The 14,514-nt window shown below is 45.9% G+C and overlaps 1 protein-coding gene across 2 annotated transcripts in view; it reads right to left on the reverse strand.

Annotated features, from left to right (window-relative positions):
- Positions 1-360: 360 nt before the first annotated feature.
- The window catches only part of LOC133473714 (mitochondrial 10-formyltetrahydrofolate dehydrogenase-like), a 29,504-nt gene continuing 15,350 nt past the window's right edge, over positions 361-14,514 (reverse strand). The window contains exons 4-9 of one of the 2 annotated variants that reach the window (XM_061765337.1): positions 11,765-11,866; positions 7,950-8,039; positions 5,629-5,763; positions 3,016-3,141; positions 2,808-2,899; positions 361-595 (exon numbers count right to left, since the gene is read on the reverse strand). In XM_061765337.1, the coding sequence (XP_061621321.1) occupies positions 421-595; positions 2,808-2,899; positions 3,016-3,141; positions 5,629-5,763; positions 7,950-8,039; positions 11,765-11,866 (720 nt within the window). In that variant the 3' untranslated portion in view covers positions 361-420. The remainder of the gene's footprint in view (positions 596-2,807; positions 2,900-3,015; positions 3,142-5,628; positions 5,764-7,949; positions 8,040-11,764; positions 11,867-14,514) is intronic. The other variant, XM_061765336.1, reaches the window with a different exon arrangement.

Here is a 14,514-nt window from a genome sequence, read left to right on the forward strand (position 1 = left end):
CCATCCATCCATCCATCCATTTTCTGAGCTGCTTCTTCTCACTCGGGTCGCGGGCGTGCTGGAGCCTATCCCAGCTATCATCGGGCAGGAGGCGGGGTACACCCTGAACTGGTTGCCAGCCAATCGCAGGGCACATACAAACAAACAACCATTTGCACTCACATTCACACCTACGGGCAATTTCGAGTTGTCAATTAACCTACCGAGCATGTTTTTGGGATGTGGGAGGAAACCGGAGTGCCCGGAGAAAAGCCACGCAGGCACGTGGAGAACATGCAAACTCCACACAGGCGGTGCCGGGGATTGAACCCCGGACCTCAGAACTGTGAGGCAGACGCTCTAACCTGTCATTCACCGTGCCTCCATAATCTCATCAAGTTATTATTATTACTATTGACTCAGATAATCGCCAACTCTACTCTAAAATTGTAAGAAAATAGATTGACTTACGTGGTCAATGACCAGGTCCTCCTCCTGTTCTTCTCCTCTCATTTTACGAACAAACATCTGGATGAAGTCCTGGAAGGTGGTTGCCATGTAAATGTCCTCATTCTGCAGGAGCACACCAGCCCGCTGCTTTACCTCCTCCACCAACCTGGACAAATATACCACTGCTTAATATCAGTCTCAAGTTATTTTGTGCTCATTCAAGGGTAAATTATTTCACCATTTTAAATCAACCAGATAATCCGAATTTGTGGATTATAATGCGTAAAAAAGTACAGCCAGACATGCAGTGAGCTCTACGCTGAGTATATATGGTAGCCACGTACTCCGTGGATGTTACTGGCATCTGCAATATGTGGTCGTCATTGCTTGGGGGTGGGTGGAGCTTAGGGGGTTCTGCTGGGGCAACAGTTCTAATATCCTGCCCCATTTAGTCCACTCTAAAAGTCCACGGAGTGATTAATTTCCTCGACGTCCTCTGGTGTTGGGCTTTTCTTCTGAGGTATTTTGTGTCGAGCAGTCTGTTGATGGACTCCGCCGGCTTGTAACGAATATCGGCGACTCCCCAAAAAGACAGAACTCCAAACCGAGAACAAAATGGCCGTCAGGCATACTAGCACACCCCATCTCCCTTCTCAAGAAAAATATTAGGAAATCAACTACCCTGACTCCCCACTGGGTCACAGGCACCAAGAGACTAGAGTGCCGAGGTTGCCGAGGTTCATAGATTTTCATAGATTATAGATTCAGGGCCCACAATTTCAACAATTTCAAGTATTTATTTGTTTATTTTTACATAATTTGGACTTCCAGCTCATAAAACCCATGAAATCAAAAATTCAAAAAAAGTTAAATACTGTGAAGAAATCTACCCAAATTTTGCAGGTCATAAATATTTTAAACTGGGTGTCACACACTAATTATCTACTAAACACAAAGCACCTGCACAGGTTTCCCCAGGTGTCATTAAATTGCTTCAGTTTGGTTCAATTGTCTCAGTTGGGTTCAATATGGGGAAGACTGCAGACTTAACAACTGGTCAGAAGACCATCATTGATACCCTCCATAGGATGGGGAAGCCACAAATGTTCATAGCTAAGGAGGTCCAGAAAGAGTGCAATGAGGCGGGAGTCACGGCTTCAAAATAAAGATGCACCCGGGAGACCAGCTGTCGGGTTCCTCGGGTCAAGCCACTTCTGAGCCTGAGCCAACGTAGGAAGCGTCTCAACTTGGCCGAGGAGACGAAGGACTGGAGTATTGGCCAGTGGTCCAAGGTCCTCTTTTCCGATGAAAGTAAAGTGTGCCTTTCATCCGGGAATCAAGGTCCAAGGGTTTGGAGGCAGACTGGTGAAGAACAGAACCCAAGCTGCTTAAGGTCCAGTGTGAAATATCAGTCATGATTTCGGGTGCAATGTTCAGTGTAGGTGTTGGTTTTCTGAAATCAAAGGTCACCAGAACAGTCTACCAGAATGTTTTCGAGGATCTGTATGGAGATGCAGAGTTAATCTTCCAGCAGGACCTGGCCCATGCCCATACCACCAGAAGCACCAAAACCTGGTTTGATGCCCATGCCATCACAGTGCTTGACTGGCCAGCCAACTCGCCGGATCTAAACCCTATTGGGAATCTATGGGGTATTATCAAGAGGAAAGTGAGGGGGGGGGGGGGGGGGGGGGGGGGCACCAGACCCCAAAACAAAGAAGAACTGACGGCGAGCATCAAGGAAATCTGAGCTTCCATAACTCCCAGGCAATGCCACAGGCCGATTGCCTCAGTGCCACGGCGCATCCAGGCAGTAATTCAAGCAAAGGGATTCCCAACCAAGCATTGAAGATTCACATATTGTTTTCAAAGTACCATATTTTGTTGATTTAATGCGACCCTAATTTCTTTCTTTTTTTTCCCACAAAAACTGAGAAGTAAATGACAATTTCTTCACAGTATTCAAATGTTTTGAATCCCTGATTTTGTGGGTTTATGAGCCGGAAGCCCAAGTTATGTAAAAATAAACAAATATATACTTGAAATTGTTTCAATTGTGGGCCGTGAATCTATAATCTATGAAAGTTTAACTTTTTGAATGGAATTATAATGGACAATTTTTCTGTGAGGTTTGTTCTGATCGGTTATTCTTCCTAATAACTGATTCGGCCTTTTTGATCATATCGACTTTTGGGAGGTGTTGCGGTGTTCATGGCCAAGTTCAACTCTTTTCGCCAAAACCTTCTCTGATTGTTGTCAGTCCCAAATTTGTTTTTTTTAACCCATGTATTGTGAAATTCTGTATTCTTTATAAGTCCACGTGTGTACATTTGTGGTTGTAAACGTGACAGTTGATCTTGCTGCTCTGGTCTCCTTACCTGACCACATCCATGGAAGCAGCTCCAGACTTGAAAAAGTCTGTGGTGTCCTCAATTGCTGGGATGTTGCTGAGAATGCCCTTCCAGATATACTGTAATAATCATTTTTAAAAAATGCAACCTAATTCAGATTTAAAACGCAATGAATGAATTGGTGGACAAAGACCACGCGTGCAATATTGGTTTCCCCAAAAAATCGACAACTTGCCCTCATCTCCTTCACTATTTCTTTCTCATTGTCAGTTAATTCCACGCTGTGAGTTTCACCACTGGAAAAGTACTTTGAAGCCGGTATCATTTTTCCATCATCAAATTGCAGATTCTTCACCAGAACCTAGATTGAAGAAAAACAGAGAAGCGTGCATTCAAGATTGCAAGTACAGTCAGAATCTGTTCCCAATGGACTTAGCTGGATAAATAAAGATTAAAAAAATAAATATCAAGAAATACTGTAGCTGTCTCAACCAGCAAAAATAAAGTCCGATTGAATTCAGAGGTATGAAAGCCAGACTCCGTAATGTGTGGTTAAGGACTAGGCTACGTTCACACTGCAGGTCAATTCCGATTTCTTTTTTGCCCAGGGTGACATGTTCTGATTTTTTTCACGTTAATATCTACAGTACAATTCCGATAGTTTCCTATCCGACCCAGGCCTGGTTCATATGTGGATATAAATCAGATATGTATCTGATGCGAGTGCAAATGAACGCTCACGTCGCGCTCATCCATCCTATACTGGCCATACGATGGCCCTGAAGCTCTTCTTTTCCTTTGGGGTTGTCCCGTTAGGGGTCGCCACAGCGCGTCATCCTTTTCCATGAGAGCCTATCTCCTGCATCCTCCTCTCGAACGGCAACTGCCATCATGTCTTCCCTCACGACATCCATCAACCTTCTCTTTGGTCTTCCTCTCGCTCTCTTGCCAGGCAGCTCCATCCTCATCACCCTTCTACCAATATGCTCACTCTCTCTCCTCTGGACGTGTCCAAACCATCCAAGTCTGCTCTCTCGAACTTTGTCTCCAAAACATCGAACCTCAGCTCTCCCTCTGATGAGCTCATTTCTAATTTTATCCAACCTGGTTACTCCGAGAGCGAACCTCAACATCTTCATTTGCTCTGCTTCCTGTTTTCTCTTCAGTGCCACTGTCTCTAATCCGTCCATCATGGCTGGCCTCACCACTGTTTTATAAACTTTGCCCTTCATCCTAGCAGAGACTCTTCTGTCACATAACACACCTGACACCTTCCTCCACCCGTTCCAACCTGCTTGGACCCGTTTCTTCACTTCCTGACCACACTCACCATTGCTCTGGACGGTTGACCCCAAGTATTTAAAGTCCTCTACCTTTGCCATCTCTTCTCTCTGTAGCCTCATTCTTCCCCCACCACCCCTCTCATTCATGCACATATATTCTGTTTTACTTCGGCTAATCTTCATTCCACTTCTTCTTAGCTAACCTTTTTCCTTGTATGATTTCCTGTACTTTGAGGTTCCACCACCAAGTCTCCTTCTCTCATTTCCTGCCAGTACTCTCCTGCCTGCCTCCCTGATCACCTTGGCTGCAGTGGTCCAGTCTTCTGGAAGCTCCTCCCGTCCACCGAGAGCCTGTCTCACCTCTTCCCGAAAAGCCGCACAACACTCGTCCTGTCTCAGCTTCCGCCACATGGTTTCTCTGCTCTGCCTTTGTCTTCCCACTCTTCCTCCCCACCACCAGAGTCATCTTACACGCCACCATCCGATGCTGTCTAGCCACACTCTCCCCTACCACAACCTTACAGTTGGTAACCTCCTTCAGATGACATCGTCTGCACAAGATGTAATCCACCTGCGTGCTTCTACCTCCGCTCTTGTAGGTCACCCTATGTTCGTGCCTCTTCTGGAAAAAAGTGTTCACTACAGCCATTTGCCTCCTTGTTGCAAAGTCTACCACCATCTGTCCCTCCAAGTTCCTTTCCTGGATGCAGTACTTACCCATCACTTCTTCATCACCCCTATTTCCTTCACCAACATGTCCATGACAATCTGCACCAATTACGACTCTCTCTCTGTCCGGGGTGCTCAGAACTACTTCGTCTAGCTCCTTCCAGAATTTCTCTTTCACCTCTAGGTCACATCCTACCTGTGGGGCATAGCCACTAATCACATTACAAATAACACCCTCAATTTCAAATTTCAGCCTCATCACTCGATCTGATACTCTTTTCACCTCCAAGACATTCTTAGCCAACTCTTCTTTTAAAATAACCCCGACTCCATTTCTCTTCCCATCTACACCGTGGTCAAATAATTTCAACCCTGCCCCTAAACTTCTAGCCTTACTGCCTTTCCACCTGGTCTCCTGGACACACAATATATCAACCTTTCTCCTAATCATCATGTCAACCAACTCCTGAGATTTTCCTGTCATAGTCCCAACATTCAAAGTCCCCACATTCAGTTCTTGGCTCTGTGCTTTCCTCTTCTCTTTCTGCCAAACAACCCGCTTTCCACCTCTTCGACCCACAGTCGCTGAATTTCCAACGGCGCCCTGCAGGTTAACGGCGCCGGTAGCGGACGTCGTTAACACGGGCCACGACCGAGCCGGTATGGAATTCTTTGAATGAACGCTCATATTTGTTTGGCAAAGTTTTAAGCCGGATGCCCTTCCTGACGCATTTATCTGGGCTTGGGACCGGCCTACAGTTTGCACTGGCTTGTGCCCCCAATAGTGCTGCATTTAAAGAAAAGACAAAATCTTAAAAATAAAAAAATTCTAAATTGGGCATCATGCACTGCAGTGTGAACGTAGCCCACTACTTCTGTAAGACAGTGATACTCACAACTTTTCCATCAGTTCCATGTAGCACAAGCCCATTTTTTGTCACCAGGCTCTGTCTGGATGCTCCTTCAATGTCCAATGGTTGGCCAGGTGGGACTGACCCTTGCAACATTGATGAACCATATAGGGTAACCAACTGGGTAAAGAAATGTTGAACTAATTATGGACTTGTTCATTTGATATCCAGGAATCAAAACAAGCTTTGCTTTTTCAGTACTTCTTTACTTTCTTTTATTGCAAAATAATAATGACAATAAATGTTTTGAACTCCTGAGCTCAAATATTTCAAATAAAAAGAATAATGAATGTGATTGAATGTGAGACTCGGAAATCAATACTAAATCACCGTTTCTGAGTTAAATACATCCGTCCGTGTGCGCGTGGTGGCGGTGAGTCGCTCTTAAGTTATGAGCTACGTCATCGCCGCACCCGTTTTGAGTTTTCACAAGTACAGCATTAAGATTTGAGGATGGATGGCCAGCCATGATAAAACAAATGCTAACGTAAACTTCCCTTGGCCTCTTCAACTCTGGGGCCTCCCTTACCAAAGTTGTGTTAAAAGGGGTCAGAAAAGATGCGTACGCAACTTCCCTCGTAAAGTGTGTGAACTAGCAAATTAAAATCCGCGAGAAAAAGTGCACACCTGTATGGAAAGACCGGTCGCATGTACCACTTCAGCAGCAGGGGATTGAGGCACCCATGGACAGGGTCGCTGTGGACATAATGGGTCCTTTCCCCCGTCACGGACAGAGGAAACAGGTATTGTATGTGCTATGCACAATGGACTATTTTACTTAATGGCCGGAGAGGAAGAACAGGCAGAGACGGAGGGGGACATGCTTTTAGAGGGCATGTTTAGCTAGTTTTGGACTGCTGACTTTATTCACACATGAATTTTGAGTCCATGGTTTCCGCTGCACTGTGTGAACAGTTGGGCTTGCAAAAGACACACACCATGCTTTTGCTACCTCAGAGTGAGGGTTTTGTTGGAGCGGTTCTACTGCACCATGCAGCAGCAGCTCGCCATCCTCACCACCATTCACCAGCATGACATTTTACTTGGTGCTGACGGCCTACTAGTCAGCTGTCCAAATTTCCCACAAGCTGCACTCCTGCTCTGTTGATGCTGGGCCGGGAGATGCAGACGCCAAGTGATCTGGTGTTTGGGAGACCACCAGACAGCTCAGAGGATCCGCCTGGACTGGAGTACACCCAGAAATTGTAGGATCAACTCGAGACAATGCATGTGTTCACCCGACACCAGTGAAAAAAGGCTGGTCTGTGGCAGAAGAGGAACTATGATGTGCAGGACAAGGGGCAGCACTTAAAGCCAGGTGAGCTGGTTTGGGTGTACACACACAAGCGAAAGAAGGGACGATGCCCCAAATTGGACAATCACTGGAACGGACCGTGTAGGGTGCTCAAGCAGGTGGGCAAGGTGGTTTATAGATTGGTAGTTCCCTCTTGGGGCAGAATGGTTGCTTCGTTCAGGAGACAGGGGCAGTGATGTTCCCCTGTTCGAGGGTAAGCCTGCTTCACCGGCAGGTTCGGAACATTTAGTGGATCCATTTTCCCCGGATTCCACCCCCATTGCCCACTTTCAGTTGCTGATGTCAGCTGTAGACAGACATGAGTCAGGCCTGGGCACTACTAAAGAGGAGCCACAGAGAAGAGTCCACCTCACAGTCTCCTGGCTCTGCTTCCTCATTCCTCACACCAACTCACAGCGTCCCAAGTTATGGTCAGCAGCGACCCATCATGACTAGACGCAGTGGTGATGGTGCACTGCTTCCCTTTCCTGATATGCCGGACGGCAGACCAGAATTTCCTTGAAGTCATTTGGAAGTCGTTCTCCAAAAAGGCTCAATAGGACTCCTTCTTCAGCTGCTGGTGTCCAAAGTCGTTCATCGAAGTGCTGCCGAGGATGTCTGAGTGCTAAGTGCGCAGGTAGACACCCTGATATTTGACCATGGTGTTTGTTATGGACAAAACGTGATGAGCACAGAAGTCCAAAAACAGAACACCGCACGAGTTCTGATCCCCCGATAAGAGCTTTCCTCCCAACCGGGCCCTTCCAGGTTTCATTTGTATTGCCATCTCGTGTCATGGAATGGACTGTTTTCAAATTTAGGCATCACTGAGTTCCGATATAGTGACGCCATGTTGGGTTTACAGAAAAGTAAAATCTGGGGATTCGCTGTCACCGTATTAACAGACGTTTCATTACAGAATGCATATTTTATGTAGCGCTTGTATTCTACTTGTAGCATATAGTGTCCATCTCATAACTGTGTGTGATTTCATGTGTTTGAAGAAACGCACCTTGCCTTCAATCACAGTCCAGGCACCAGGGATTTTGTCATGGCCACGTATCCAGTTGTGGATTGCCTCAGCTGGCTGAGCCAGATTGATCTGATGGAGACAAAAGTGCTTTTAAATCAACATGCACAATTTCAATATTGTAAGGCTAATTATGTCAGCAATGAAAACTTTCATCTGAATAAGCATTATTTGTCACTACTATCAACTGCTGTTTATAATTTCGAGACGTAGGATTGTGGAGTTTATGAAAATGTTTGTTCTTTTACAATCCATTTTTTGCTTAGTTTACATTTATTTTAGTAATATCATGATGATACCAATAATTGTGATCATCGATCCATTTTCCTTACCGCCTATCCTCACTAGGATTGCGGGTGTGCTGGAGCTTATCCCAGCTGACTGGGCGAGAGGTGGGGTACACACTGAACTGGTCCACCAGCCAATCGCAGGGCACATATAAACAAACAACCATTCACATTCACACCTATGGGCAATTCGGAGTCTTCAACTGACTTACTGTGAATGTTTTTGGAATGTGGAAGAAACCGGAGTACCCAGAGAAAACCCACGCAGATGTGATGCGATCATACAGGTCTAATTTGTGTTTATATGAGCATTCAAGATGCTTTGTCATTGTACAAGACATACAATGAGATTCAGGTGCACTAAAGAATTGGATTATTCTAAAAGAGTAAGTAATAAATAATTCCATTCGTTCACCTCAACTTACTGTATGTTTTAGTGTTCATTCGTTCGCAAACGCTTCGTTGAAAAGAACAAATCTTTTTTTCGTGAACGACTGAACTGAATCGGTTTATGAAAGGATTCTTTCTTTGAGCTCGGCTGCCTTCGTGAGCCTCGGCAGGGAGCGGAAACAGAACTGCTGTCGCGTTACAATAGTATCTGTCACTCACTTCTGAATCTTCGGGAAATGACCAATGAGCAGCCAGCGTGCAAAAAGACGCCACTCTCCGCCCATGCATCGACTTCCGAGGACTCAACGACATCACTATAAAAAACAAGTCACCGCTACCCCCTATCAACCCGTCCTTTGAACCCCTCTGCGAAGCTCAAACTTTCACCAAATTGGACCTCTGTAACGTCTACCACCTCATCCGTATCCGAATGGAAGACCGCCTTCAATACCCCTCTCGGACACCTGGACACTATCTGGTCATGCCGTTCGGTTTAACTAACGTCCCTGCAGTTTTCCAAACATTCATAAATGACATCCTCCGTAACATGTTAAACCGGTTTGTGTGTGTGTACCTCAATGACATCCTCACTTTTTCCCACTCCCCCGAAGAACACTGCACCCATGTACGCCAAGTCCTCCAGCGGCTCCTCGAGAACCGTCTATACGTCAAACCAGAAAAATGCGAATTCCACCTCTCCTCAGTACATTTCCTTGGCTACATCATTGCAAAAGGACAATTGCAACCGGACCCCGCCAAGATCCAAGCCATCACCGACTGGCCCATCCCCACAACCCGGAAAGAACTGCAACGCTTCGTCGGATTTGCCAACTTCTACCGCAGATTTATCCGCAACTACAGCAAGGTCGCCATGCCCCTCACCAGGTTAACATCCACCAGCTCCCCCTTTGAGTGGACCCCGGCAGCCTCCCAAGAATTCAGTAAACTCAAATCACTGTTCACCAATGCTCCCATTCTGCGCCACCCTGACCCATCCCTCCAGTTTGTGGTGGAGGTTGACGCCTCAGACTCCGGAGCTGGAGCTGTCCTCTCTCAGCTCTGGAAGGAATTCTGCAAGTAGGTGGGCGCAGCAGCCATCTTATCCTCGGGGTATCATCCACAGGCCAATGGCCAGATGGAGCGGGCTAACCAATCCCCAATGGAGTTCCTTCCTCCCATGGATCGAATACGCTCACAACTCCCTCACCAGCTCCTCTACCGGTATGTCCCCATTCATGGCTTGCTACGGTTTCCAACCACCACTATTCCAAGTACAGGAGCAGGCGGTGGCCGTTCCAACCGTACAGGATCACCTCCAGCGAGTCCAGGCGGTGTGGAAGGACGTCCGGGCGGCGTTGACTCGGTCCGCGGCATGCAACAAGCAGCTCGCGGACCGTCATCGCTCCCTGGCGCCCGAATACAAGGTGGGTCAATCCGTCTGGCTCTCTTCCCACGACCTTCCCACTTCAAACAGTGTCCTGTAAACTCACTTCGCGTTTCATCGGTCCTTTCCCCATTACCAAAATTATCAATCCATCTTCTGTGCAATTGAAACTTCCACAGTCCTTGAAACTTGAACCCACATTTCACGTCTCGTTGATTAAGTCTGTCGTTGATTAACCCACTTTGCCCCCCAGATTATTGGAGGCCATCCCGCCTTCACGGTGTCGCGTATCCTCAACGTGAGGCCAAGGGCGAGGGGGTTCCAGTACCTGGTCGACTGGGAAGGGTATGGGCCTGAGGAGCGTACTTGGATTTCCCGGAAGCTCATCTTCGATCACTCCTTTTTCCACGACTTCTATGCGGGAGGGAGGCGTCCATTGAGACGGGGGTACTGTCATGAACTGCTCTGCAGTACCTCTATTGGAGCCTGGAGGGCGCTTTTGCGACTCCTACGTCTCTCCTCATTCTCAGTGTTCCCCTGTGGTACTGATCCACGTCATTCCTGCCACCAAGCCAGCCGCCTGTCCTCTCCACTGCCTGCCACCTGTCCACGCCACCGCCTGCCAACGCACCCAGGACCACATCCATTACCTTTCCTCAATAAACTGTTCATCATATCTATCTGTCTCCGCCTGCTCTTGGGTCCAACTTCCTCTCCATACGTGACAGATATGTTGCTCATGTACTACGTTGAATGCAAAAACAGGGTAATCCATCAAAATGTTTTTATTTTGTTTATGTGGCCAAATGCATTTGATCAGTATTAGTTTTGTTGACAAAAAATGTTCATCATAGGCATGGTCAACGTAAAATATATTCATCAAATAAAATTCATAAAATAACTAACTATACATCTACGGCCGCAAGTACACAAGAATGCGTGTTTAGAAACATGTCCAACTGGAAGAAACAACTTCAGTCCAGTCATCCTGAAATCCATGCACAGGTATGCATGTTATGTTATCAAAAACATGTTTTTTATCTTTTTTTTTTTTTGCGTCGAAAGGACACAAATAATTGTTCATACTGGTCATAAAACAAGTTATTATTGTATTGCTATTTGTCCACAGACACCCCACGTAAGTGATTGAAAGCTAGGGACGTCATGTGACTGGAAGACCAGGGTCTATATTGCTGTGTCAAAGTGTCACACACACCGCGCCAAATTCTGAACCACTTCCTGAAGCGGTCACGTGGTACTGCCGGGCAGCGAAGCTTCGGATGTCATCATTTCCGCTGCCCCGGCCGGCCCCAAATGAAGCCAGCCTCAAGACACGCCCCCTTCATTACTCAACACACGCCTCGAAGACTCCGCACAACCCATAACATCGTTACTTCCAAGATCTTCGGGAAGCCGGCTAATGTGTCAATGAACACGTAGGAGTTGTGAAATGCTTCTGCAAAGCCGCAATGTTAAAAATAATCAATAGAGTGAAGCAAGCCTCAAGACACGCCCCCTTGATTACTCGACCCTATAGTGAGATATACATTATCAAATAACTAATTTCTTCAGTATTCACCTATTGCGGGGGGTGGTCCAGGACGTAACCCCCGCGATAAACGAGGGATTACTGTATTCCAATTATTTCTCATGGGGAACATTAACTCCAAATGTTTGTGAAGCCTTCAGGGAGGTATTGTGTTCACAGTTTGCATTCCAGATTGAGATGATCTCACCTTTGCGTTGGATTTCTTCTGAATGCCTTCATAACTTGCGCCCTCCTCTGGCTGTGGAATTCGTGGGGCCTTTCCATCAGCAACAAGCTGCACCGACTCAACCTAAATTAGAAAACGGACTGTAGTCAATCACAGTTAACCTGGGTCTACCCTGGACAGCACACCAGTCAATGACAATGGTAACACAAAGAGAAAAGCGCACTCGTGTGTAGAGTTTGCATGTTCTCCCCGTGCCTGCGTGGGTTTTCTCCAGGCACTCCGCTTTCCTCCAACATCCCCAAAACATGCGTGGGAGGTTAATTGAAGACTCTAAATTGCCCATAGGTGTGAATATGTGCCCTGTGATTGTGTTCAACAGATTCAACTCTCATAGGACTCCAAAAATGGCGGAAGAACGACAATAAATACAACATGATTTGTAAATCATGTTCACCCTGTGAGGAGAACCGGCTCAGAAAATGGATGGATGTTCAACCTATATTTAATTGAATACACTACAAAGACAAGATATTTCATGTTCAAACTGATCAACTTGATTGTTTTAGAAACTAATCATTAACTTAGAATTTGATGGCTCCAACACGTTCCCTGGGACAGCTGGGACAGGCTCATGTTCACCACTGTGTTACATCACCTTTTCTTTGAACAACATTCAATAAACGTTTGGGAACTGAGGACACGAATTGTTGAAGCTTTGGCGGTGGAATTCTTTCCCATTCTTGCTTGATGGACAGCTTCAGCTGTTCAACAGTCCCGGGTCTCCGTTATCGTATTTTACGTTTCATAATGTGCCACACATTTTCAATGGGAGACAGGTCTGGACTGCAGGCAGGCCAGTCTAGTATCCGCACTCTTTTACTACGAAGCCACGTTGTTCCAACACGTGCAGAATGTGCTTTGGCATTGTCTTGCTGAAATAAGCAGGGGCGTCCGTGAAAAAGACGTTGCTTGGATGGCAGCATATGTTTCTCCAAAACCTGTATGTACCTTTCAGCATTAATGGTGCCTTCCCAGGTTTGTAAGTTACCCATGCCTGAGGGATCGAAGGTCACGGGCATTTAACGTTGGTTTTCGGCCTTGCCGCTTACATGCAGTGATTTCTCCAGATTCTCTGAGCCTTATATTGATATTATGGACCGTAGATGATGAAATCCCTAAATTCCTTGCAATTGTCCGTTGAGGAACATTGGCCTTAAACTGTTGGACTATTTTCTCACGCACTTGTTCGCAAAGAGGTGACCCTCCCCCCATCTTTGCTTGTGAATAACTGAGCAATTCATGGAAGTTCCTTTTCTACCCAATCGTGGCACCCACCTGTCCCCAATGAGCCTGCTCACCTGTGGGATGTTCCAAACAGGTATTTGATGCGCATTTGCATGCACTTTCTCAGTCTTTTTTGCCAGCTGTCCCAGCTTTTTTGGAACGTCTTGCAGCCTTAAAATTCTAAGTTAATGATTATTTGCTTAAAACAATCAAGTTTATCAGTTTGAACATGAAATATCTTGTCTTTGTAGTGTATTCGATTAAATCTAGGTCGAACATGATTTGCAAATCATTCTATTCTGTTTTGATTTATGTTTAACACAACGTTCCAACTTCATTGGAATTGGGATTGTTCAAATATATATATATATATATCCATCTGCGCTTTGTGATAAGAAATAGAATTTCAATGCTATCGAGCTGCAATTTCGCAAGTGAAAGAGTCTCTCGCTAATTGTCAGTACAGTATTTCTTTTTTGAATTGAGAAATATCACACAGGATGCATATGGTTGGAGTTACTGAATGATGACTGCTCGATCAAATGAATGACACATTGCATAGCAGTTTATTTACAGCGGTATAGATTTCTGCATACTTTCACGGTACTAATACATACTTTTGACTCAGTTGGAGGGGAGAGTTCGGACTTTGACATTCAGGTGATGAAATACGTTGCCGATGGGAGAGCAAAACTCCTACAGTGAAGAAACGTCAGGGGAGGCCTCCTCCTCAAGACCAAGTCAGAAGAACGGTCAAAACCTGCTGTGAGAGCTTCATATGTTTCACGAGTTGGGACATCCTTCACAAGATCCAAAAGTGTACAGTTGCCCATGGCGACAGGACAGAAGTGGGTTGGAACATATTATTCTATGACGCGATGGGTGTCTATGAACCCACAATTACGTGCCCCTCGCCTGCAATGCCCCTCCCTGACTAGGCACTAAAGAACAAAGGCAACCATTGACAGGTAATTAGGGATATGAGATCAAAACCATCCCGTCACGTGATGGACCTGCGGTAGAGATAGGGGGGTAATGGGAAATGACGGCTCTCTTACGTTTTACTTGGTTCTGTTGCCTAATGCTTGCTCATGTGTGGTTCAGTTGTTGTTATTTTTTTAAAGTGCGAGGAGTGCGGTTTTAGTTCTAGTTCCATGCAAGTGCCCTGAGATAATGCCAGTTTTGAATTTGCATTTTCTATGCCGCTTGTATTTATTAGGGTTCGGGGTCAGCTGGAACTTATCCTAGCTGACTTTGGGCAGGAGGCGAGGTACACCCTGGACTGGTAGCCAATCGATAGTAGGGTACATTTAAACAAACGACATTTCCCAATCACACCTATGGACAATTTAGAGCCTTCAATTAGCCAAACAGTAGTAGAGTACCCGGATGGAACTCATGTAAGCAATAAATCTTTTATAGGGCGGGTAGCTTCAAATGGCGGACCTCGGTCCTGAATCAGGCTTTTGTCAACATGACAGCGGGAA

The sequence above is a fragment of the Phyllopteryx taeniolatus genome, unplaced genomic scaffold (assembly GCF_024500385.1).
Source record: "Phyllopteryx taeniolatus isolate TA_2022b unplaced genomic scaffold, UOR_Ptae_1.2 contig_36, whole genome shotgun sequence".
NCBI lineage: Eukaryota > Metazoa > Chordata > Actinopteri > Syngnathiformes > Syngnathidae > Phyllopteryx > Phyllopteryx taeniolatus.